The sequence below is a fragment of the Falco peregrinus genome, chromosome 2 (genome assembly GCF_023634155.1).
Source record: "Falco peregrinus isolate bFalPer1 chromosome 2, bFalPer1.pri, whole genome shotgun sequence".
NCBI classification, from domain to species: domain Eukaryota; kingdom Metazoa; phylum Chordata; class Aves; order Falconiformes; family Falconidae; genus Falco; species Falco peregrinus.
The window spans coordinates 24,641,431-24,668,482 of record NC_073722.1 but is presented as its reverse complement, the minus strand read 5'-3'; the positions used below and the strand labels follow the sequence as shown (position 1 = coordinate 24,668,482).

At 46.2% G+C, this 27,052-nt stretch overlaps 1 protein-coding gene across 10 annotated transcripts in view; it reads right to left on the bottom strand.

Annotated features, from left to right (window-relative positions):
• The window catches only part of SLC4A4 (solute carrier family 4 member 4), a 236,799-nt gene that overhangs the window by 20,971 nt on the left and 188,776 nt on the right, over positions 1-27,052 (bottom strand). For all 10 annotated transcript variants that reach the window (XM_055797669.1, XM_055797671.1, XM_055797668.1 and 7 more), the window contains 10 exons: positions 25,594-25,681; positions 24,097-24,251; positions 23,553-23,666; positions 21,917-22,091; positions 16,574-16,707; positions 11,446-11,717; positions 6,839-6,909; positions 4,312-4,500; positions 2,077-2,190; positions 1,563-1,724 (listed from right to left, as the gene is read on the bottom strand). In XM_055797669.1, the coding sequence (XP_055653644.1) occupies positions 1,563-1,724; positions 2,077-2,190; positions 4,312-4,500; positions 6,839-6,909; positions 11,446-11,717; positions 16,574-16,707; positions 21,917-22,091; positions 23,553-23,666; positions 24,097-24,251; positions 25,594-25,681 (1,474 nt within the window). The remainder of the gene's footprint in view (positions 1-1,562; positions 1,725-2,076; positions 2,191-4,311; positions 4,501-6,838; positions 6,910-11,445; positions 11,718-16,573; positions 16,708-21,916; positions 22,092-23,552; positions 23,667-24,096; positions 24,252-25,593; positions 25,682-27,052) is intronic.

Here is a 27,052-nt window from a genome sequence, read left to right as displayed (position 1 = left end):
TAAAAACAGCAGCAGATGACAGACAATAGGCCCATGTCATTGAGCGAGGAAGTTGGTAGGAGGAAAATTAGATGTTACAAGCCATTTGATGCTAGAGGAGACGTTTGAGTTAGCTGGACTTGAGTCTGGGACTAGTTTCTTTAGAGAACTAGAGTCTGTGAAGCAAACAGCCATTTGGAAGCAGCAGCACTACCAAAACCCAGAAGCTGTGCACACCAGCTGTAAGGCAGCGAGCCATCAGAACCTTCTGCTGGCCCAAATCATCTTTGCAAATGCCTTGTTGAAAAAATGCCAGAAAGAATGTCCACCAAGCATCCTCACTGGAAAGCATCCTATCCTTCCTAGGTGTTCCTTAACATCAGACCCGGGAACTTGTTTTAAAGGAATGAGCAGTTTTGATAGTATGTATAATCATATTTGCTGGACAGCATGGACAGTACGTGTTTACCCTATGCAAGCAAACATCCAGAATGACAAACATCAGCTTTTCTCCCCAGTTTCTGACTCCATTTAATGATTTCTCATCTCTTACTGGAAAAGCAGAGTATGCCAGATGGACAAGTAAAGCAGGCAAACAAATAACTGCGGACAGATGCATGCCCTCTTTCCTTTTCTAAGTCTTCAGTGGCAGAGTCCTGCAGAATTACCAAGGCAAAAGACACCTCCGGGGTCAGGGTCAGTAGATCCTGAAATGAACTTCATCCAGCCCTTCACTAAGGTAGGCCACTACTACTACCATAGTAGAGTTGCAGGGGCAGCCAGGTTAAGGCTGCAGTTAGACACTGTTTACATCTGTATTCTTCACAAGACAAGCTTCAACTATATATATATATATTTATATATACACATATATATATATATAAAACTAAGAAGTTTTCTTTGCCATTCTCAAATGTTTACAGCTGGAGAGTGAAGCTCTTGAAAGGAAAGATCAAAATATTGTAAGGTTTTAAAAAACCTTTGGCTTTATGTTGACATGAAAAGGGGCTTTAAATCACAGTTCTGCCTCTCAAAGGAGGGCTGCTCTAATTTCTTCTGGCTCTGCCCACGTCTTTGCCAGATGAGCAGTGGGTAGGATGCCAGATGAGTGGTGGGTAGGATGTGACAGGTCTGAGTCCTTTCCTTGTCCTAGAAGGGAAGGGGTAGCTGGCTGGTTTTGTGAAATCTGACTATTCCTGGCATGGGACCTGTTTGTGAAAGAAAAGGGAGGAACAATCCCAAAGCTTCTTACATGGGAATGTTTCAGGCCGTACAATGGTGAAGCCAATCAAAATTAGTAAGTGCTTACTGACCGAGGCATGGTGAGTTGGCCCTGAACAGGGTTCTTCCTTTAGGAGGAAGGCAAATGCTGTTTGCACAATACTCAGCATTTTCAACTGAATCAGCGGTTTTCCTGGCAAAAACTCTACACTAGCTAACAAAATAAATATTGTTAAACACCAGCAATGACGTTTCTGAGGTGGCATGTACGTTCAACACTGCCACAGGCCCTCTTCCGCCTCTAGCAGAGAAAAAGTACCGGGCAGCTCTCTGCACACATGCAAGACACCAAGCACACCCACCTTGAGCTTGTGCTCCTTCCTGTTGACGATGACAGCTGTGATTTGCTGGTCCATGAAGATGAGGATAGTCACCAGCAGTGCAGGGATGGCTGCTGCCAGGTACACCCACCACGGGTTCCCTCCAAAAGGTGGGATAAACCAACCTCTCTCGGGACTGGTTGGCTTTTAAGGGCAAGGAAAAGAAAGCTTGCATTAGAGCTGCGATATAGGGTTGACAACATCCTAAACACACCTGTACTTCCAGCAATGGGGCTACCGGGAGACACTTGAGGTTTGCAACAATTTCATCCTTCCCAATAACAGCAACAAAAGGTTCAAAGTACAGAGGCAGGATTTAGGAGATAAATCAGCCACCCAAAATAACACTAACAAAAAGGATATCATCTGAGTAAAAGAGTCCTTTCCAGATAGCTGACTACTTTCCTGTTTTGAAGGCAAGTCAGTTTATACAGGGCAGATGGGTGGAAAAGGGAACCTCATCCAAAGGCCACCAAACAAGCTGACAATGACATACCTTGAATTCACTTGGCACAATTAGTTTTGGTGTGTCCACACCTACCAGGGCATCTATTCCACAGAAAATCAAAATGGACAAGATAATGGCAAAGTCACTGATGAGCTTCCGGGCCTGAAACATAAGTTGATATCATAACAGTAGTTAGCACTAAGAAACGTCATTTCACTCATGCTTTAGCATCTATGTGATACTCTGGGCTTGCATTTGGTGGCAATACAAGATCATGGTTTCTTCTTTCATAGAAACAAAGATGCGCATTGTCATGGCGGGCACCATTTGCCTGAATGTGCCTTGGTACTTTATTGAGTTGTCTGAAAGCCAAACAATTAAGCCTAAATGGAAGTATGAAAGCAAGCCTAAGGAAAAAGAAAACTGCTTTTGTAAGGAACTCCCACGTGAATTCTTCAAGGCAGTCTCATTGACCTTATGCTTGACAGTGGCCAACAACCACTGCTATGGAGACCTAGTTCCTCTGCAACAGTGTCTGAAGAGACTTCAGGATCAGCTTCCAATGTTAACAGACATAGAACATTTACAAATAAACCTAAAAAAACCCAGTGACTTTTTTTGATGTATAAAATATTGTCTCCTTCTATTTGCCTTCTGATCTCTGATTCTTTAGGGTCCACATATTCACCTTTTTCTATGCAGGGCCTGAGACTGCTTCTCTGACATGAGTTGAGCTTCTTGTGTTATCACAGGATTCCTAAGGCATGTGCCTTTAACAAAAAGTACTGTGTTATCCCCAGATCCCATTCTTGTAATATGACTGATTTTGCAATGCAAATCAAAAAAATAAATGGAAAAGGGAAGGAATGGTATTTTACACCCAACAATGGAAACAGTCACAAATTTCCCTTTAGAAGATGGGAAACCCCAGACTTCCACAACAGATGAGTTGTTCTGGATGACTGGCAGAGATTACATTGTTTTCTATTCAAGTAATTACTCGACCTAAACAGATGAGAAAACAAACTAGGCTTCTCAGCTAATCCTCAACATGCCCTAAGAGTGCAACTCTCCTGAAGTCACTGGAATATGACAACTTCAAGCTGCCACTGGTCAGACCCCAAAATTTAACTGGGCAGGACCCACAGCGCTTGTCTGTAACTGTGTGATCTTTTCAGAGCTTTTGTTCCTTCCAGGTTTCCTGGGTTCACATGGTTACAGATAAATTGAGCTGCATTCCAGCCCAGATGGAATTTGTTTCTTTTTATTAAAAAATTCTAGAGGTTCAACTGTAACACTGCAGAACAGTAAACATCCACATGGGACAAATCCCCGTGTGTTAGAATGCCAAAAACAGGGGGGCAGGTCTCAGGGAGAAACATGGCTTTGGTACACACGGAAACTGCCAGCTCGCACGCGTGCCCTGGTAACTTTAGCTGGGGAGACAAAACAAGCAGGTGCACCTGAGAGGTGCACACAAGTTGTTTGCAAGTCTGAGCAAAATCTTGCTTAAATCAATGCAGAGGTTTTTCAGGTCACCCTTATTTTGCATCTGATCCTCAGAAAAGAAAGGGATTTCTGCTTTAGGTCCCTACTGTAACGGTAGACCAGGCATGGACTGTAGGTGAGTGCAACATTTTTCCATTGATTTCTGAGTATTTCAAACATGGTAACATAAAAAGATGCACCTCTGTTCTTCTGTTCTATATGGACAGCTTGGTTACCCAAGTGACAAAGCAAAGGGCTTCTTTTGTCCTCCCCAAATACTCCCTCTGCCTATACACGGGGAGACTTCTGACATAATGACTAACAGCCCCTTTTGGTCATTTGCTTTCTGTAGAACAGCCACGCATCCTACTTCAGAGTCAGAAAATCACGTTAAGCTGTGCATCTGACACTGAAAATGGCCAGCTGAAACTATATACGCCTTAAGGACCTCTCTGATATCTTAAGGCTCATAGGCTACATCACTGTCTATCTTGGCTGGGAAGTGTTGTCTTCAGCACCTTTAAGATCACTGCCACATCCCCGGGACAGATTATGGCTCATTTTGGCTCTTCTGGTGCATTACCCATGTCCTCCAGAAACACTGTGTGACAGCTAAGCAATCCCAGACATACCCTGGTTAACCAGTTCCATGCTTTTATCTGAACCAATGCAACCTGGCTTCCCTGCAAAGCATTTCTCCCCGTGTGTGTGTCTGACTGATACCAAAAGGAAGGTTGATCTTTGCATGCTGAAAGAGCTGAGAAACAGACTGCTAGGGTGAAAGGAGATACTTACAGTGGTTGGAAAATAGCGACTGGTCTTGAATTTCTTCAGGGCCATGGAGCAGGTGTAAGTGCCGAAAAACAGGATGAAAGACATGAGGGTGATGTCAGGGACATATTCACAGTTGTTGCCCACAAGTTGTCCTCCGTATTTCAAGCACTCCTTCATTGTCAGAGATGGCCAGTCAATGGTGGTGTTGTACTGCAGAAAAACAGAGAATGTTGGAACTAGATGATCTTTAAGGTCCCTTCCAACCCAGACCTGATGATTCTGTGATCTCCATAAAGCTGTGCATAAGACACATATGCTAGGACAGGAATGGGGACAGAGCATCAGAAAAAAATACCAGGAGGAAAAGGCAGGTGTGATGCGGAGGCTCAACCCCCCTGTGCTTGTGCACAGACAGAACGGATTTTAACCTGGACAGAGGATGACATTACTCGAGAACGGAAAACAGTCTGGGCCTTGGAAAGAAGACAGAGATCCTTTGACCTCTGCTGTGGTCTGCCAGACGTGCTCTGCATTTTCCCCAGTGGAAAGGCAATATTGGAAACCTCATGCAGAAGCTGGAGTGGCCCGAGCTCGCCTCTACATCTGCTCTGTGCTGCTTGTGCACTGCCAGCAACACCAAACTTAAACCTGCTTCCTCAGCAAACGTGAACCCCAGGAGCTGAACTGAGGCACGATTTCGCCAACACTGATGGTGGTGGTGAGAGAAAAACCAACAACCACCTCCTCACCTCTGTGCTGTTCTTTGGCAAGGTGCTGCCACATTTGCTCTCTCAGCACCGTCAAGCAGTGCTGTCCCTGGATTTCTGCAGATCCGCCCTGATGGCTAACTTCAGGATGGCAACAGAGGGCAGAGAGTGAACGTGGCTTTCAAGGCAGGGAGATAAACCAAAAACCAAGTCTTTGGGGGCATCTTTTACATTTTGCCATTTTATGTCTACAGAAATAAGCACTGGAGAGGCTTCAATAGGTAAGATTACCACTTGGGGTACCAGAGAACAGAAAGAAGGGATCTCTCTTCTTTGGGGGACCCCACAATGTGATCTTTCTTCATCCCTCTGCCTACTGCCTGGAAGGATTTGTACTGGGATGGCTCTTCCCATTCCCAAAATCCTTGTCACATGTCCCCAGACATTTGTTTTGCTTTGAAACTCTAAGGCATCCAAAAAAGGGGCTTGGCAAGAGAGTTCTGCATCCCAGGCTGGCTCCCCTAGCTAGGATCAGTGCTAAGGCAGAGCATTCCAGAGGGAGAGCATGCCCCCCCACGGCTCTTTCCAAAATCAGGCAAAGAGACAGAGTCAGGACTGGTGGAGTCCCCTCCAGCGCCACCGCACTGCAGGAAGGGTGTTGCAAAGTAGGGTGTTGGGGGAAGAGGGCTAAGATGCCGAGATGACTGTTCCAGGAAAGGACAGCCTGGAAACCCAAGTTGTTGGTTGTTTTCATGTCTCCCTGCCTCAGTTCAGTCCTTTGCCTTCCTATTAGGCATGCCTCCCCTATCCTGAGACTGACAATCAAATGCCAGACCCGCAAACCCCGAGAAGAGCAGTTCTTGTTAACCAAACACAAACGGCAACGGTGCCCTTCTCCTGATGGCTGGCATCATATCGGAGCCAGGGGCTGCTCATCCCTTCTCCAAGCATTATTTTCTGTGGCTGGCAGCTGAACAAGGAGGCTGTAACTTCCAGCCCTTCCAGAGGCAGCCAGCTCAGATGCTCAGGGATGGCAGCTGGCTGATGGAGGTGGGGCAGGGGAGAAGGCAAGGAGCAGTAAATGGCATGCAAGGTGCAGCCTGGCCATCAGGAGACCTCACTTCTCTGTCTGTGTCTTTATCCTGTGACCAAGCCCCTTGGGGGACCTTGGGTGGTGCTCTTGCCTTCGGGTTCACATCCTAGCACCCGAAGACAGCATGCCCAGCTCAGAAAGCATTCCCTTTCTGCTGAGCCACTTGATGCTGCACAAGAGTGGCCACCACATGAAAAGGCACGCAGACAGGTAGGACCTGCATTCTTCAGCAGAAACTTGTTATTCTGTGTCTCAACTTACTTCCCCTGCCTCAAACACAGATGTATCTGACCCCACCAAGCTCCATTTCTTTCTCCTCATTGTCCAGAGCTCACCACCAGAGTGAAAAGCCAGGGGTAGCTACAAAAAGCCAAAGAACGGGATGGAAACAGGACCTTCCAAAGGAAAGGGTGGCCGCAACACTCCTACCATTATGGCCCTGGACACAAGGATCTGGCTACTGCCCTGGGAGAACGACTTGAATCCTGCCAACAGACAGAGATCAGACTGCAAGAAAGTGGCTGCTATTAGGAAATAACTAATATTATCAAATTGTGCATGCATTATTCTGTATACAGTACTATGAGAAATCCCTGGGGGATCAAGTGAGCATGCCAAAAAAAAGGGACTGTCAGCATGCGGGTTTTCTTCAGGCAATCAATTCCTGATCTATTGGCATGGCAGAAAATGCATGGCACTTAGAGACTTCAAAGACCACATAATCCTTGCCCTCACAAAGGGCACTTACCATCTCTGTAGAGGAATAGAACAGCTCATCGGCTGACAGCACCGTTGTCCCATTAAATAACGAGCTATTAACTGCCAGAGAAGAAAGAAAAAAGAATACCATGAGCATGGTGCTGAAGCAGCTAGGAAGGAAAGCAAATTTCAATTATTAAATCATTTGTTAACTCTGTCAACCTGTTTGCAATCTCTTTGCTCAAGAAAAGCGAGTCAAAAGTATTGTTTCATAGGGACTCAAAAGCATCAATCATTAATCACTTAAAAATGGAAACAAAAGGCTAAGTGAAACAGAATTCAAACCTAACTGGGTGTTTTTTTGGAGTTCACTGTAAAAAAAATAATAGTAAAATAGACAGTTTAATATTTCATGGCTTTGGAATATTTTTCTAATGATTTCTGGATTAAAATAAACATGCACAGAACATTCCTAATTATTAATTTTAAATTAGTGCACAACCCCAAAGATATCCAGAAAAGCAAAATGCATTTTGGAATACAGCACAAACACAGTTTTTGAAATTTTTTTAAAAAATATAATGATCAATTGAAATCAATAGGATACAGATCATTTCTTTGAAAAAAGGGGCAGCATTCAATAGGATACAGATCATTTCTTTGAAAAAAAGGGGCAGCATTCACTGTGATGTGATGATACACATTTTCCTTTTGTTTTTATGGCTTTAGTAATCATTTGTTTGAAATTTCATTCAGAAATACAATCCTTCCTGCAAATAGGCTTGGCAACTATAGCCTCATGTTTTATTTAGTTTTGCATGTACTTTTATGTCTGATAAGAATATTTAAGTTGTATTACAATATTGCATAGCTCCCATTTGTTTGGCTGGAGAATGAGTTAAGTGCATTTGTCTTTTACGCTACTGGAATCACACTGGGGTCTAAAGGAGTAGGACATCCTGCTCCTTAACCCTGAGGGCAACCCCCGAGTGCAAAAAACCGTGCCAAGCTGCAAGCCACGCTGCCAGGACGAAGCTGAGCCTGTAAAGTGATGCAGTCCTTTTCTTGAGATGTCAAGTCTGAGAAGAGATAATAAATGTTTCTCTTAAAGTGCTTAATGCTCTTTTTCCAGCATTTTCAATTACATCCAAACCTTCTTGGTAGGCTTGACAGACGAGGTACAAGGCATTTTGGATGGAGCAGCTTGTCCCCCCTGAGCGGAAGCATGCAAGGCAGCCAGTTCAACAAGGGTCTTCACACTGTCACGTCAGTACTCAAAATTGCACAGCACAGAGAGCAGCAAGCCATGATCTTCTAGATCCCCAGTCCCCGCGCTGCAGCTGTTGAGCCCCCTCAGCATTCACGCACACCGTCCCGACACTTTGCTTTTGGCTAAAGAGTTGTTACATGGATGCTATTGCTCCTGAAAGTGGCTGGAGTGTGTTGGGCTGCTGGTTTTGCCTTTGAACTTCTTGACCCATGTTATGAAACGGTGCGTGTTTGCTCAGAGACACAGGCTGGAGGCGCAAGGATCAAAGGGAGGTCCCCGCGGGACACACGAAGTAATTATTGCCAGGGCACACAGAAATCCTGTTGGTGATTTCAAAGACATTATCTTAAGGTCCTGTGGAAAGCGTGGTAGGGGTGGCGAGACGCTGCTCCCCAGCTTTCTGAGAGCAGAACCTCCTGCAGAAAGTCAGCAGTGCAAGCTAAGGGCTGCTGCAAAAGCTCTGGGGCCAGATCTTAATGACGCAGAGATTAAAACCAACAGTAAAATGCCTGCATCAGAGTATAGGGGAAGAAAAGTCAGCTTCACCTATGGCGTGACAGCAACCAATAAAGCTTTGCCTGCATTTACCTTGGAAAAAAGCAGATAAATATGCCTCCCTCTCCAGCACGACCCCTGACAGCTCATCACCCACAGCTTACAATACCCCAGCAGCAGCAGCAGATATCTGCACGAGAGGAAAATCACCGGGAAGAAAGCATCTGCTACTGCATTACACCTTCTCTCCTGGAACCAGGCATCCCTTTTTGCTCATGCGCCATCTGCATTTTTATTCCATTTTCTGATGCATGAGAGGAAGCTCGCAAACTTTCAGGAAGGAAACATTAGCACAAAGGCTAATTGATGCTCTAACGCTCTCTCGGTGCCTGCTTACAAAACCTGCTGCCGCCAGACCTTACAGCCCTGAGCTTTGTTTTAATGACTTTCACTACACTGCCGGGATTGCAGCTTGCTCTGGGTTAAGTTTTGATCTCCTCGCTTATCTTATGCTGTGCCATCCTCGGGGCATTCATCCCGAAGGACAAAGAGCCCACCTGGCTGTGGGTGCACAACTCCTCCTGTCTCCAAGGCCCGCCCCCCCCCACCCCCCCCCCCACCCCCCCCCACCCCCCCCCCCCCCGGTCAGCGACACTGTGCTGAGCAGCTAGCAAATATCCCGGCAATGCAGGGATGATACTCCACCTCTACTTTGCTACCTTATACAGGGCTTTAAGAAAATGCAGGACATGGGGAATAAGGCCGCTTACGTTTAGCAAGCAAAATACTACAGACTGATCCCGTGGCATGGCTGTAACCATGTATGCAGAGCAAGGCACTACCTTTACAAACAAGTGAACCAGAGGAGCTGCGCAGCCACTTTGCAAAAGCGTTCGGCTTAGCCTCTTCCCCAGCTGTTGCTCACTACTTTACTGCTGATTTACTGTTGTGTGATAAGAGAGAAAATCTCCTCTGTAGCTGTGATGGGAAGCTGATGTGGAAACCTATTTAATTAAGGAGCAGGAATGAAATCTGTTCTGTCATTTGCTTACGGGTTTGCTGCCTGGGTTTATGCAGAGACACAGCTATACAGCGGTACATCTCACCACCTTTCAGACCTGTGAAAGGCCATGCTGTCAGTGTCACGACTGACATCCTAGCAGCTATTTAACAGGCCACTCATTCCTCTGGAAAATTCCTTGCTTCTGTATATCAAACCCACTGTGGAAGGACACAGCACCAAGCAAGGGATGAGAACAGCCGAAGGACGCAGCTAGTGCCACCTGCCCTGCCAACCCCGTAACCCCAGCACTTGCTGCTTTACACACAACAGCCACACATTATTTTTCCAGCTTGTCCTGGATTGATTTTAAATATGGGATCGCTCTGTTAGCGGCTCCGTTCTCACACAATTTGTTGTTTCCAATCTCTGGCAGCTTCAGCAGCTTCTGAAGTGCTGGCCTTTGTGCCTGAGGTGCCACAGACTCAGGCAGATCAGTGCAGGAGAGCTTGGTGTGGCTGGAGCCGAGTCCCAGAGGGTCACTTGGACAGATGGCTGTCAGTGCCTCGAGTACCACCTGGCCACTCCTCTTATTCGAGGTTTATTCAGTGCTGCTTGAAAAACGAAGGGAGAAGCATCTGGAGACGATGATGCTAAGGTCATCTTTACCCTCTGAAATAAACATCTGTCGAGAAGGCAAATAAGATGAAAAGAACCGTGGCAGCAAGGGTTTGTGAACTTTATCAGACCCTGCATGCTGATCCTGCCCCTGCTTGCTTACAAGGGTAAAGACCAGCATTGTCCTTCCAGGCACAGATCTCTTGGGAAATAACACATGAGTTCCTGCCACATGCTCCTTTTCCTCTGCTCATTCCCACTGTACCATCGTGTCTACCCTGGGCACTGCGTTTGTGCCGTAGGTGTTTCCATGGGAAGTGGAGACTTTCCATTTGGCACTGACCATTCCCCATTGTCCTAACTTCAAAGAAGAAAACACCCTGCAATTCAGCTGGAAGCAGAACTACAGCAACATCTGAGTGCTTGCAGAGATCCTACGTTTAGCAACTCACCTAAGCACACAGCTCTGAGGGATCCACTTCCCGACACCTTTTGCACAGAGGCAGCAAGCAGCAGCTGGAAGCTTTGCCTGTTTGATATTGTCGAGGTAACCTGAAGTTTACTTTAAGCACAAACCAAGTTTCTTACTCACTCCTCATTGTTTGAAGGATCCTAGGAGTGGTCACAGCTTCCCTAATGGTATGAGCCAACATACTTCTGTTTGTATTTCAGTTTTGTAACCTTTTACTCCTGGTTGTGTTGCCGGATCTGTATGTATGCTGGCTGTACCTGCCTTGCAGCCCACCGTCTAGTGATAGGCTGAACTGTTGGATATACTTCCACTCTAGGGAGGAAATTTTGCTCTTTTCCACTCATACACGCAGCCATGAGGTGGAAAACCACCTGTGTTTGGGTAACAGCCTGAAGAAATCCAGCTCCTGCACTTGAGCAAATGGCACAGCAGATACAGGCATGACCTGAGCACCATGGCAGTGACCTGGCCACCACTTCTGCCCCTTCACAGACTTCTCAGACGCGTGTCATTCAGAATTAACAGCCACAGGGATGCAAGGAGGTGTGTACAGAGACAGCTTCTCCACTGGTAACAATGCTCACATGAGCAGTCCCAGGAAGGCTGGCTATGAAGACATTCCACTTGGCACGCAGGGTGAAATCCACCCCTCAGCTTCAAAATAAGGCAAAGATAGGTTATCTGAAGACAACTGGTAAAGAAGTATGAAAGAAGAATTATCTGGACTGCAGCACAATAAAGAGACAGAGCCAATGCAATCTCCGATCTGTGAACTGGAGAGCTAGTTAAACATGCTCTTACCTGGATCTAATGGTTCACAGGCACAAGAGTAATGCGTGATATAGTCCACCTTGAACTCAGAGTTGATCGGGTAATGATCTGCCAGCTTGATCATCTTCTTGAAAGCATCATAAATGAAGATGAAGCTAATAAGGGAGGAAAAACCTTCTTCAGTGAAGCGGGTGAAGTACTTGACCAGGAAGCTGGCATCAGTAGCGACAAGAATGAGACACTGGAAGGCTGACCAAAGGCCGATCCAGAGACGGAACTCCAGGTAGTCAAAATCATTGTCTCTGCAACAAGACAGGGATGGCAGGAAGGGAAAATAATTGGGGTTAGATGAATCCACACAGGATGGTGACTTCCAGTGAGAAGTGGTGAACGCACAGCCCCTGAGACCTGTTGCTCATTTAGACTCAATGAGAGTGTTCCTAAGAGCTACGCTGTCTGTTTCCAGCCAGCCAACTCCATGTATGTGGTGCAGTTTAACAGCCAAGGTGGCAGAAAAGCATGCAAAAGTGATCAGTCTTGCTTACATCTTGACTAATAAATGCTACCAGTGAATTCAAGCTCTTTCTAGGCTTCCCAGTAAAAATCCTCCCTTGGCAAGCGTTCACAGAGCTGTAAAGGCCCAAACATCCAGCTGTCCAGGCCAGAGCAGCTTGACGCCAACAGCTTTCCACCAGCTGAAGATGTAACCACAGTTTACAAATCTCCCTCAGAAAACCACCTCCTGCCAAGCTTCACACTCCAGAGCCTACACTTCTACCTCCCAGGCCCTTGAACTACCTGTAGAAATCAAAATATCAGGAGGAGGAGAAGAGCAAGAAGTACAAAGCAGAAGACAACAAACCCTGGCGCCAGGACATGGCAGGCTACAAACGATGGAGCAAACCACATCATCCCTTCCTGGGAAGTTTGTTTGACCCTTATTTGTTGCTCAAGGCTGCTGCGCCCTGATGGCGCAGAGTCCAAAGGCAGGTTTTTAGGACCAAACAAATGCGAAAAGCAAACACTAGAGCAGATAAGGACCTGCCAGGGAGGTTATTGCCTACTCTGGGGAAGGCACCGGGAGGCAGTGGGGCTGGCAGCCCCAGTCAGCTGGTCATCCCCGGAAGCCAGGAGCCCTGCAGTGTTGAAGGACAGAGGAGGAAGGGCAGTTCCTGTGGAAAGTCTCAGAACAAAGTCTCCAATAGCATGGGAAAGCTCTGGGGAAGGGGACAGAGCCCAGGCATTTATCCCTTCCTTCCCCCAACTACATCAAGTGTTGTAAGAAAAACAACGTCTCTCCCCACAAGCCTGCCTTTAAATAAAAAGCAGCAAAAGCTGTCTTCAGGATGCCTCAGGAATGCAGGCTACACCAGATTAACCACCCACAGCTCTAAAACATAATAGCAGAAAAGCATCTGCAAGTCCCTCTCCAGGGCACAAGGGAGCAGGAGATCGCTGGACTGCCCTGCAGCACAACCCTCCATGCCTGTTTGCAGCGAGATGACAGGCTGCTCCAGAGAACCGTGCATGCCTCGGAGAAGGCTTCGCTCCCAGTACCAGGGTGGTTTTAGCTCAGTAGCAAAACACTTGGTCGCATGCTTGCAACCTGCCAAACCTGGCTGCCTTCAGAGGCTGGTCCCACCAATTATTCAAGTCCCCACTGCAGATGGACTTTCTCAAACCTTGTGTAGTAATAGTGAAAAATGTCTTTGCATCTCCCATGTACCTGGTTTTACACGATTTCCCGGGAGACACAGCATGCTGTCACACACCTCTACCCTTTGTCAGCATTCACCCACAGGAGGCGAACTTTGCAGCGAACCTGCACGGTGCACCCCAAGCAGCCCACCACCAGCAGAAATCCTGGCCAGCAGCAGGGCTCGAGGGCCATTTTCTAGAACGTGGTATAAAACTGCGGAGTAAGGAACAAAAGAGCACCTCAACAGGGGGAACTACAGCCTTGTGATTATAAAACGGGAGAAAAGGCTGCAGGCCAGGCAGCGTGCCAGTTAAAGGCTTGCGGCTGGGCAGTGGCGAGTGTTTCTGTAAGGATCCTGGGTTGGATGTCAGGTAGGCTCGGGGTTGGGCATCTGCCTTCAAACCCAGCCTCTGCAAAGCCTTCTCCTTATTGTAGCTAAACATCTCAGGGAGGGCTGCAGCCTTCTGACACTGAGAATCTTGACCTGGAAGAGGGGTAAGAAGCAAATTAAAAACAAAGTGATGACTTAGAAAAAGAGAAGGGCGGGGGGTAGAGGTGGGGGTGGGGTCAGGGATTATAACAAAAGACCCCAGTGACAGCTCTCTAAAATATCCGGAGTCAGTGCCTCGGCGAGCAGGAGCTGCCATCCATCTGACCGAGTATGAAGAAAGTGGCTGGCAAAAGTCCAGATGGCACCCTGACTGTACACCATTGAAGAACTTCAAAAGGTTTTAAACTACATTTCTTGTTTACCCCTCTGAGTCCTTCAGCATTTCTGAAGCTCACAGAGCAAATGAAAAAGTACAGGACATTTCACATACACAATACAACAGGCTAAGTACTTTTGCCATGATTAATTTTCTTTCCGAGGTCTCTGGAAGGGAAACTTTCCCAACAGTCCGTGTTTGCAGCTGGAAGGCAGAAGGGCTGGGGTCCTGCTTTCCTGGGGAGCCTGGTGCCCTGCTTCCCACTGCTTCCAGCTCGGAAACCCAGACTCATTTCACAGCGGGCATCAGAGATACTCTGCACGGGAGCAAAGCTCACCAGCCAGCATGTGAGTTGACCCAGGGTGTCCTGCAGCATTGACCCACTCTACTGGCAACGCGGCCAACGTCACCCCTGCAGGCACCCAAAGCTAGATGCACAGCTGGGTACACGAGGCTTTTTTAGATATCTCTCCATACACATACACACACGCACACAGAGTCAAACTTTAAATGAATCAGTAGATGGGAAGTCTTTCTAATTTTGCTCCCAGCAGGGAACAGCATGTTGTGAATATGAACAACCACAAATGTATTATTGAAAAATCACAGTGCTTGATTCCAATTTCCTTGTGAGAAAGACTCCCTCGAAAAAATCCTGCCATTCTGCTCCAGCACATTGTCAGGACAAAAGCTTTTATAACCACCACCCCCTCCTTGGGTTAAAAATAACCACTTTCTCCCTCCCAAAAGCGTACAAAGTGTTTTTCCATCTTGCCTTTTCCCTTCCACGTGCTGCGCCTGGGCTTTGACCTGCCCGCCAGATGCAAACAGCTATAGCATGTCTATTCCTGATCCTATTCATTTATTCCAATCAAAGAAAGAGAAGAATGGTGCCCCCCTCTTGCCCTGCTGCAGAGCTCTCACCAGTCGGCAGTTTCCCATTTCCCTCCCTGGGCTAGGCTAATTTTCTGCCCATCTTTTCTAGCCTCCATCCCTCCCTGCCTACGCTCCAACGCAGAGAAGAGACAAGCTTGAAGTCCATCTCCTCTGTCCCTCTTCGGCAGGACTGAGCAGCTGGTGCCGAGCAGAGCAGCAGTCCCAGGGTCAAGCAGGAGGGCACTGCATTGCATTTGAAGGTGCATGTTGTCTCTTCCCGGCATCCTCAACTCCAAGATGAACTCCTCCCTGGCTAACAGCAGTCAGAGAATGCTGCAAAGCCATTCAGGCTTCAAACCCAACAGTATTGTAAAATAACACCAACTTTGACAACGCAGGTGGAGAATCGGACCCTGCCCTTTTCATCCTGCCCTGCACTGGTTTCACAGACACGGCTCACACTGCCTCAAGTATTATCAAGGGAGTTAAGTAACCAAATGAAATTATCTCGCTCCAAGAGAATCCAGTGTATCACTGTGTATGTGGGATCACGTGTAAATGTAATAACTGCCCGCCGTCGCAGAAGCTCTGTACCTCAAAAGACTTCTCCAACATGCAGGCTATTCACAGGAAAGGCATGGTTATTATGCTCTCAATTCATTCTGAGTATCTACCCACAGATATTAAACATAATGAGGAAGGAGACACAATTAAGCAACCATATACCATGTCTCCTGCCTTATTACAACCTGCAGCCATGTTCAGCTTAACAATTCAATAGACCTTTTCTAAAGATGACCACTGACAGCCAAAGACCTGTTCCACATCGCAGGTGACTGGTTTTGAAAGAAAACCTAGTAATGCCTGAACTCCAGAAGCTCTCCGTTTTGTGTCCTGAAACACAAGTCTTTCACAACTTGCAATGCTGTGAGCACTCCCTGATGGGAGAAGGGAGGGCTACAAGTGATTCAGGGCGTTTTCTGGAAAACCAAAAATGATCTTGCAAAACACCATCCAAAGTATCAGTAGTCCTACATGTAAAATCATCCATGAATAGGCATGTAAAATCATCCACGAATAGGCACAAAATCATCCATGAACAGCATGTGCAATTGCACGTGCAATCACTGGTGAGTATACATGTACAATCACTGATCAATATGCCGATTCCTTTAGGGATTCTCATTATATTTTGCCAGCATTGCAGATGTGGGAACAGTCAATGAGAACACCTAACCAAATGGGCTCCCCTTAACTCTGGCTGTCAGCTATCATCACTGCACCAGCATTAACACGCTGGGGAGGGAGCAGAAGCTCTTCATACCAGTTAAAAGGAAAAACAACCCCCAGAGCATTTAATGCAGCAGAGCTCCAGCGAGGAACTCTGGGGACAGACAGAGATAGGCAGCTATTTCTATCAGAGGTAGTTTTGCTTTTCTAATAGCAACTATTTTAAATGAGTACCGATTTAAGGACAAATTTTTGGTAACCTTGAGGCCTGCAGGATTTTGTTAGTGAAATCACCAAGAGCTGGCTTCCTTTCTTTGCTCCTATGGGAAATACACAGCAGCCAGGGAAACACATGCAGCAACAGCACACTGCCTGTAACTAGTGCAAACTCCTCGGTGGGGACAGACTTGGCCAAGAATTTCCAAGAGGCCCCAAGGCACTCACACACCGGGCAGTGCTCTGGGACACGCGTGCCTGTGAAAATCCCCAATGTGATTGCACTGCCATCTCAACAAGGAATAAAGCCATGTTTCATTTCATGCACTAAATCCCCTCCTTCCCCACTGCTAGCCATCTCATTCCCTAGCTAGTATTTCATTAGTGTGAGACATTCCTCCCCTCCTCCCTCCTCCACCCTTGTACTTACTTGCTGAAATTAAAGAGAAGCCGTTCAAAGACAAGGACAGGTCCCGTGCTGCTCAAAATTGTGAGTGGCTGACCAGCAAAAAGGCAAAATATCGCTCCGGTGACTGCTGTGCCCAGAAAGCTCTCCAGCACGCCCTACAGTAGACACAGGAGAGAAGTGAGTTCTACTGAATGACCCTTTCTATTAGCACTGCTGCAAGGAAATGAGTAGTTATGCTGTGTGCCTATACACCCGAGGCGAAGTGAAGACCATCTTCTGCCCTCTCCGGCAGCTGCACACCAAGATGTGCTCGTCCCACACAATTCATCGTTAGGATAACCAGCAACCCCCTTCTTACTTGTGAGGCCCAGACTTTAATGACACTATCTTGTATTTGATGTTTGACAAGGGGAGGAGAGTGTTTTTGAAGGCCACTTTAAAGGATTTGAGAACTCCTTGAACATCTCCTGCATCTTTGACAGTAAAGATACATGCTTGTAGGGCTCTTCACACCAACACAGCAGAGCATGGCTAGAGGACAGTGCTGACATCCTCCAGGACAATGCAGGGTGGCTGGTTTTTCTTTCTCCAATGAGGCAGACACTCCTAGATAAACAAGAAGACCCTCTTTCAAGTAACTGTTTTCTTAAGCCAGACACAAACCAAACAAGGCTACTTCATCCAGCAGTCATGAGGTGAGACCCCAAGTTCACCAGATGTCACCAGCGAGTAAAAAAATCCGTATTTAACAGGCTCTACAAATACCTTTGGCATGTGTGACAAAACAGCTTCGCTGCAGGCAGATAAAAGAGCATGCTTGATGTATTTTGGGATTTTCATGTCCAACTATAGCTGGACAATATCTACTTTTAAAATGCAAAACATGGACAAAATATAAATGGCAATAAATGGTGATTATTTACTGAGTGTGCACCCTTCTACAGAAATGGCAGAAGTTGCTGGACCTTGCCTCGTTTGCTCTTATGGAAACTAATCTGTTCACACTTGACTGAGTTTTAAGGGAACAAGAGCATTGTCTTCTACTCAATAAGACACACAGACATCAGCATCACCCTCTCCAGGAATATCAACCCAAGAGCCAGGGGCAGATTCAAGCAGAGGCTTATGGGCTTGGCTGTGGCTGTGTCTCAGTCAGCAGCCTCATTAATACTGCAGGCGCTGAGCAACCAGCAGTTAACGGCACGTGCAGATCCTTCTTCCCATCCACGACAAACTGCAGGATTGGGGCTACAGTTTTTCTGACTTATCAGTGGTAACGCAAAGAATTTAAATTCAGTTTTGTGGCTTTCTTTTTTGGAAATACCCCTGTTACTGTTTATGCTGAGGAAAGTATATTCATACTGTCATATGTCAAAATATTTACTATGTAGAGCAGAAGATTTATTTTTTTTCATCTACTAAATTACTAGCAGAACTTTCTCTAAAGCAATCATAAACAACTTTTCTGGCCACAAACATGATCTCAAGATACCAGTGGTCAAGCGCTGTTATTGCTGGGCAATTAAAGCAGCTGCACGACAGCTGCGCAGGGAAGCAAAAGATAAGGAAGGTTGAAAAGCCGCCTGCTCCCGATGCACAGCTACCCGTCAGTCCAGGGCAGACAGAACAACCTTGCCTTGGTGGCAGGTGACAGCCTTGGTCCTTGTCATTTCCAAGTGCTATCGGTGATGCCCGTCACTGACAGCAGGGATCAGTGCAAGGGAGATCTGCTTGCCATGACAACCTGCAGCCTTCACACAAGGATAGTGCAGGTTTTACAGGGACACAGACAACAGCCTACGAGCCTCTGTTTGCTGCCTTTGGGGGACTTGTGAGGATGAGACAATTGCTCTTGGGGCAAGGAATGGCATTCACACAGCTGATCCCCTTCGCTCCTCCCGCATTACTCATGAAGAGGGCCCTCACGGCCAGCGGCCAGCGCATCTGGAATCTCTTTTCCCTGCATTCTTCCACGTGTCTGTAGCTAAGAATAGTGTCTTTTCTCAGAAACATAAAACTCTGCAGTGAGCTTTTAAAGAAATGCTGGCCAGGGCAGACTCTCTGGGGCAGGCAGCACAGGGTGGGCAATTTTTAGTGCCCGACCCAGCAGCTGTCACATAATTGCTTACAAGAAACAAGAAGCATGAACTGTGATGTGGTAGCCCAAAAAATACTGTTTTCTGTAAGGACAGAATGTCTGGGGGAGAACTTCTAGGTGCTGCTCTAGGTGCGAGGCTTAACCTTCCCTCACATTTCTGGGTATAAAGACTGAGAGCAACGTGTGCTTTGAGATGCCCTACAAAAAAACACTCTTCCAAATGCCTTCCCACTGTGGGAGTAAACAATGGTTTGAGCAACACTTGACATGAACCTGGACTCTGATCCCAGTGAGCAGCTCTCTGGAGGAACAACTTGAACTGGGTGCCTTGGGACGCTTCACTCCAGCCCTGATGACAGAGGGGCATTTGAGGATGAAGAACACGTGCTTCGGCTCTTCTGTTGAAAACCTGCAGTCAAAAACCCCTTTTCTGGGCTCCCAGCAGCCAAGAGACCTAATGCCTTTTCAAACATGGATGGTGACTAAAGGTTTGTTGAAGGGACATGGCAAAAGAAAAGTCAGTTGTGCCCAAACTCTACACCTCTGATACACCGGTTCAGAAAAACTGCTGGTACTTTAATTTTAAATCAGTACCTAAATCAAAACCAGTAAATTCAACTGGCTGTTGTACGTAAGAAGCAAGTAAATGTCTCAAAGTGCACAAATCAGAAAATAACAGACACTCTTTTCCTGCGCGGAGCCTTGGCTATGTTACGAACCGACTGGAGGGATTTGGTTTCTCTAGCAACTCAGTGATGATTTTCCTGCACTTCGCTCCGCTTCTGTGAAGTTTAACCACAAACTGGCTAGAAGAGCGGCCGTCCAGGGGGGCACATCCACAGCCCACAGCCCCTTGCTGCCAGTGCTCCTCTCTGGCTACACGCCCAGTTCCCTCCTCACCCAGCACAAACCCCTGAGGGCTGGCAAGGGACGAAGCCTTTGACAGGACTTGTGTGTTGGTTTCTTCTGCTGCTCCTGGAGGTTTTGTCGTTAACAGCTATGCTGTGTTTATATTTGCTGCAGAGCTCCTCCGTTACCAAAGCAGTCTTCTTAACTGCAGAGCACCAATGGTTTCCCTTTTCAACATGCAGGATAAATCACTGAGCTCAAAACAGACTGTTCCTGCACCTTTTGTCTTTCTAGGGACTTTGTTTTCTCCAAGCAACAGGAAAACTCAGACTGAGTTTTATCTACTGCAGAAAAACCCAAGGATTAAAGGCAATCTGTGTTTTCTCTTTCTTGTCTTTCCCCCCCGCACTGTCTCCCCTCCTATGCAGCTCGTAGACATACTTTGGTGAAATGAGACTGTCACATTCAACAAATGAATACCATTTTAAATCACAGCAAGGCTGCATGCTGAGCTATAATCCCGTCGAGAAGGTTCATGACGTTCTTGGAAGAATAACCTCACCCCAGCTTGAAATGTATTAAAAGAAACACATTTATGTGTCAATCCCTGGCAGGTGGAAGACAGCAAAGGGGTCCCCCAGGAGCACAGGGGTTGCCAGCTCTTCTGGAGTCATACCTGCTTTTGTCACCCCTCTCCCTCTCTGGTGTATGCTGTGGAGCCTGGCAGCAGAAAGTCTCCCAAGGGAAGAGGAGCAGCAGCAAAGAACGGCTGCAAACTACACGTGAGGCCGTGCATGGCAACTCCGGCAATGCTAGCACAAGTCCTCCGGGGCAGGCTGTCTCTGCAGCTCGCTTTGCTGCTTCAGAGAGGGGCCAAAGCGGGGGATCTCCCCCCCTTGCAGAGCCAGCGCTGGTAAGCCAGCAGCCAACCCAAAAGACAGCAAATGCACGTGTCTCACTTCAAGAATACTACCAAGCACAAGCAGCAGGACTGTCAGTACTTAATGGGGCAGCAGTTTTACCATTTGCCAGATAAATGACATATTTTTTTAACTTCCTGAAATGCCAGTGTTTCTTTTTGAAGAAAAAAAAATATTTTGGGGGGGTCAGCATTAAGAGACTATACTGTCAGTTCCAGTGGCAAAAAAATATTTTGCTACTTGAGAATAAATAAGCAAGGGATACAAAGGTAACGGAAAAGACTTCTGGATACACTAAAGTGATTATGTGCACTACATTTGGAATCAGGTGACATTTCCCCTTCCTCCCCTACTTCAAAGACTTCACCTTGTACAGATGCAGAGCAGATAGACTTTGCTCTGCTACTCAGTGACTGAAGAGCGATGCTCACCAGTGGACCCCAGAGGCCTTTCCATTCTCTACTTCCATTTGCTATTATTTCTTTTTAACTTTGTGCATCATGAATTTGTTTGCATGACTGCTGTGGAGCTGAGTTTTGGAAGAAGTAAACCGTATTTGTACAGGGGAGAGGGAAATCTGGCACCTGGCCAGCTACGGAATCTTACTCTAGCCTGTAATTTATCATAGGGAAGTGTATGGCTCTGGATAGGTGCCCCCCTTTCCTATGTTCAGTTTAATTAAACCTGCATAAATTAATAGTTCAGTCTTTGTCACTATGAGTATAATTATTGTTAGGAGATTCAATGTGGCTGCACTGAATTTATCTAAATACAACCTCCTATGTTTTCTTCCTCTTCAAAAAGCCAAAGGAATACCAAAGCGCACTGCTAGAGCTGAATTCTGCTCCAGCCAAACATGACTACAGCAGTGCTAACGCAGAATCCCTTTCCTTTAGACTTCACCTAAAACTGAGCCACCCTTTGGAGCCCCTGCTTCCTTCTTTACTGCTGATCCACACTGCCTCTGGATAGACAACATGGTCCTCAGGATCTGATCTTCCAGCTACTATGAAGAACTCACATTTTTCTCCTGCATCAGCTCTCCTGATTCACTTGCTTTCCTACGAATCTTAGGCTATTCTTTTCACCAGAGAGGCAGAAGTCCAGGGATCGTAAGAGTCATGCAGATGATACAGTGCTATGCTCTGATGACATGGAAAGTCTGAATCAGACTTAGCAAACTTAATTGGGCTGAAACGGTACAACCGAGACACAAACAGAGCACAGATCAGAGGAACTCCTCTCTATATAAAAAGCAAGGACCTTCTCTGTCGCCTGGCCATCTTTCAAACACCATTTAAGGTAACTGCTTGCACAGTTTTTCAAAGGCTAGCCGTCCAACAGCAGCGAAAGCAAGCCAACTTCCAGTGGAAACACAGGATACCTGTATTCATTGTACCCAGGATTTGAGCTTTGTCGGTGGCCAAACATCCTTATCTGACTGTAGACAGCAAAAGGCAAACGACATGTTCGTTGCTTCTGAAAGCTCTTGCTAACCTGCATGTTTTCCGTAGCATCACCAAGCAGTCCTCCAAAAGTGATAGCGTTGGTCACTGTGGCCAGGTAGATGAAAAGAACAGCTGAAAGGGCTTGAATGTTTAAAGCATCGTAGAAGTCGCTGGCAAAGAACGGTGCTTTCCTCTTTATGTCTTTGATTAAGCCACCACAGAATCTGAAAAGACAAGCAAGAAAAGACTCATGCATCCTGCTTTACAGTGAAAGTCACCAAGACAAGTGTCCCTGTCACCACAAAAAGAAATCATCAGAAACACTGCCAGAAATTAAGTATTATCTGAAAGGAGTGAGATCATCACATTACATAATAATCTTATCACAGCTGTGGTAGCCGAGGGATATCATTGAGGTAATACTGCAAAGAAAGATAATATCTTGGACATGTGATGCAGCTGGAAAGAGACAAATTTCAGGAACACAAGCCCTGCTTCTGCTGAAACAGACCACTAAAGCTTGCAGTTCAGGAAGCTCGTCTATTGGTTTTTTTCCCAACTATATTGGTTGATGTCATAAAATATATTAACTCTAGCCTAAATCCCTGCCTACATTTCTCCACATGGCACATACCGTGGTTGGGCGAGCCAAACAATTTGCTAAATAGAAAAATGCTTCAAACTGTTAACCAGAAAAAGAACTAGAATTAAAAACGCAAGTAAGTGAAATCATCTTGGAGAACATGAGAGCTCCACTTACAGACATACTCTTTTTGTACAAGCACAGTCAAGATAGTATTTAACTCTTACAATAAAACTCCATGTGGCTCTGACACTGCCAGCATGAAAAATGTTTCTGTTTTGCCTCTTGTTCCCTTGCACACAGTTCATCACCAACACCGGGACTGTGCAGACATGCTGGACGCAGAGGTTTGCGGCAGACAGGAACACAACCCTTTCTGACCCCAAACCGGGACGCGTCGGCCGCCTTGCACACACCAATTTGTCATTTCAGACTTTCAGACTTTTCTGCTAGAATTCAGATATTCTACTAGAACTTAAAACAATATAGAGCAAGAGGGAGGGCATGATGCCACCATGAAAACCTGAGTACTGACCTTGAAATGCTGAGCATGCTGTTTTACGGCCACCTGGACTGTAACCCCACTCTAGTGGACTTTTATGTGGCACATAAGCAGAGTAATAAAGCAGAGAGTAAGGCCTCAGGCTCTGTTACCTTCTGTATTTCTACCCCATAAAAGTCTTCATCTGTGCAATTCAACTACAAAGAAATGTCTGGAAAAGGGAAGGTCTCTGCTTCTGGCTAAATCACTTCCAGCAATCCCAATGGGAACTGTAGCTGCACCTGCCACGCTTGTGCCCCTTACAGCTCACCTAACTTCACCAAGTGTCAACAGCCAACACCCGCCCGGCCTTGCTTTAATTTCTGAGTGCCTCATTTAAGACGTTTTGTAATTTGCTGAGGCTGGATGTTCAGAACCCTTCAAACCATCTCAAGCTGGCCACTAAAAAACCCAGGACAGATTTTGGGGTCACACCTCAACCTATACAAATATAGTACGTTGGGAAAGAAAGCAGAAGGGGTGAAACAGTTCCGCAAGTGAAACGTGGCCCCCTTGCCCAGGTCACAGGGGGTGCACCATGCTGAGCGGCACGTTACTGACCTGCCCGTTCGTTGCAGTTCTTCACAGTCCCCATGGCCCCCGCCGCCGTGTCCTCCATCATGAGGTGTGTCTCCATTCATCTGTAGGTTTTCTCCACCGGAGTACATGTTTTTCCTAGGCAAGAAGGCAAGACAAACTGAGGCTCTCTGCATTGCCTGACAGCTCCACAAATGCAGCCCACACACAGCTCCTCCAAACAAGCCATGCTGTACAAAGGAGACAAGAAGGCTGACCGGCTGGCAGCCAGAGCAGGATGTAGTGTGTTAGAAAGACCACACAGAACCCCAAAGAGTCTGGATAACCACTATGTGTGCTATCATATACCTATAACATCACCTTAAACGTATAGAATTGCAAGAACATCCTCCCTCCAGCTATTAAGGAAGAGCTGAAAATAACTCTAGTACTTTCTAAATACAGAGAGATGCAGGTCACTCTGCATTTGCCCAATAAAGTTGGTATACCCAAAGCACCAGGCTCTTCCCAGAATTGATGCACACTGTCCCTCATCACACAGCTAAGCCTGCTTGCCTCCTGCTACTACCTTTTATCTGAAGAAGGGAGAGACTTGGGGGGCTCTATCCTAATGGCTGGATCCCATTCCCCAGGGGGAAGCACAATGACTTCATCCAGAAACTCATCAATGCCAGCGATCAGGTCCTGCCGGTCCTTGGCTTTATAGGCAATGTCGTGGAATACCTGTAAGGAAAAGAGAGATTCCATGCAGAAAAGACTCTTTGCATTTTCTGTGGCCCAGACTCCAGAGGCAGCTACCCAGATTTATTCTATCAAAAGAACTTATTCATTCTCATAAACCTTGCAAAAAGTATGAGAACACTTGGCACAAGGGTGGGTGAACCTCAGGAAAGCCTTTTCCTTTGGTTGGCTGTTTAAAGATAAAGGTTCTTCACTTGCAGGTATATTTCTAATTTTTAGCAAAATAAAAGTTTCTAACCCTTTAAAAAATGTTACTAAAACAACTATCCGTCTCTTTTACCCAAGAAAAGAGTTTCCCATAAATGAGTTTCACTTATGCCTTGAAAAGATACTTTTACAAAGTCACAAAAAAAGCATCAGATCCTCTCTTCCTACCGGCTTCAGTCTATCAAACAATAGGTTAGTTTTCAACCCTGTGACATAGAAACAATGAGAATATTTGCTTAAAAACAAAACCAAGAAGCACAAACCAGTTTTACTGAAAGGCCTAGCATTACTGATGAAGAGTGAATGAGAGAAGGGAGGAAAAAGAGCATTAATGCAGAATTTTACTGAAATCTTTTGGACTGCTTGGAGCAAAGGTGGATCAGCAACATGCAATAGACTTAATAAGAACGGTCGGTGGTAGGAACGAGGGCTTTGGGGTGATGGAAACTAGACCACTGCTCCAAGCAGTGGAATGACAGAAAACAGAAGAGCTGAGACCGGGTGAGCGGTAATTAAGGGAACCGTACAAGAACAAAACAACATAAGGAGAAAGCAAATAACAAACATAATGTAAATCACCCCCAGACACGCAGGGCCCAAGGGACACGGGAAGAAAGAAGACGTAAATGAATACTGAAAGCCCAGTCATCTCATTGAGGTGTATGATTAGTGAGTAATTGCTAGGTACTCATGGATAATATATAAGCACTGTCTGAATGAAGAAGTGTTCTGGGATATGGTGCAACACACAATGGTACGTCCCGGGTGTAACCATTGCTGCAGTAATTACCTGGAGCGTAGCTGCGGGTTACTGTCATCATGGGATATGACACAAGGTGCACACCATAACATTAATTCATAGTCTATTTGAAAGAGTGATTGCTAGCAGGAAAATACACACAATGGAGAAAAATTTCCTACAGTCATGCTTTTATGGAAACATGAAGCCAGATGAAATAATTATGTAAACAGAGAGAATCGGGAGGTGATGTGGATATTTCAGCTTTATATGTATATCCATTCCTGTCAACCACATTGCAGGAAAGGACACCAGTATTAGCTAACCAAGTGGAACCTAGAAGAAGCCATTTCACATAGGAGATGTCAAGACACCTACCTCATCCGACATCAGAGTGGCGATGGCTCGGCCGATCTCATGATAGGACTTTGCTTTGCCCTTCGGTCCCAGCAGAATGAAGAGAAATCTGACAAAACAGATTGTTCCCATTTAGGATAGCAAAATGCATCGCTTATTACTTATGTGATATCTAGACAGAAATTCAGCTTTAAAAAGTTGTCGTCTCTTCAGAGATTCAGAGGCTGCCAGGGGCCTCCAGCTAACTTGAGAGTAGAGGTTACACCTTGCACTTCATTGTGCTTACTCGGACAAGCAAGACACTACCCAGAGTTTTTCTCCCAAAGAGCCTTAAAAGTAGCCTTGAGACTGCTGTGGCCAAGCGCTATCACAGCCCTAGCAGAAGTCGCTACCGTCCAACACCTTCAGGATGAGGTGAAGGAAGGACATTCTTCCAACACCCAGCACCTGGAAGCAAACTATGCACGATGGATTCAGCTCCAGTGCAGAGCGGTTGAGAACCCATGCCCTGCGTGCGCCGGAAAGCCCATCCACTTCCACAGTGATTTATTTGAGCATATGTTACTGTCTCCTTGTAGCTGTTCAATCCTTGTGTAAGGTACCAGTGTTAAACGTTGCCCTAGTGCTATTCAAGTGCCAGTTACATGATGATGGCAGTGATGTAACTGCTGCTACAGAGCAGGGAAGGGACAGAAGATTTAAGGACTGCTCACTCCGCACAGTGCCAAGGGCAGCGACACACCTGAGCACCCTCTGTGCACAGGATGGACCAAGCGGGGCCAGCACAGCAGCAGGCACAGAGGGAGGACGCGATTAACTATCCACGTTGCTCACGAGAAATTACATTGCTCCCCCGAGCTATCAGATAGCATGCCACGTACTTATTAATGCTCCGCTGGGGCTGACATCTTTGCTATGGTTCAGCACCCAGAGTAGCTACTCACATGCAAAAGGAAACCATTAGTCTAAAGTAGGGCTTTAGCTATAAATAATTAAGCCCAACCTGTATGCCCTGAATTTCTGCTCTGAGTATACAACACATACCAGAGACCAGAGACCATCTGATGGCTTCGTAGTCACAGCTTAATTCTTAAGCAGGCAACTGAAGGTGTAAACCTATTCCTATGGCAGGCACCATCAGAAAGGGTATCTACAAGGTATTAGGAGTTAACTTCTTACATGACCTCTTTGGGCAGCAACTACATCCTAGTCGCTGCTAATGAGTTTGAAAAACACCATGCTATGAAACCTTTGGAGATAGGAAATTACTGCTCTTAATCTTTCCTGCCTTTGCTTTTGTCAGTGCTAATACACTATGAATCAGGACTTGCCTACGTGACAATATGTTCTAAAGAGATTCCTTAATGGAAAAGGCTGTACATGGAAAATGGATGCTTCTGCCAATAAAACTGTCTAGCAGTTGTGCCAGAATAACAGGAATGCTGGTGAAAGGTGGCTGGGTTTTCCAACCTCTTAATTG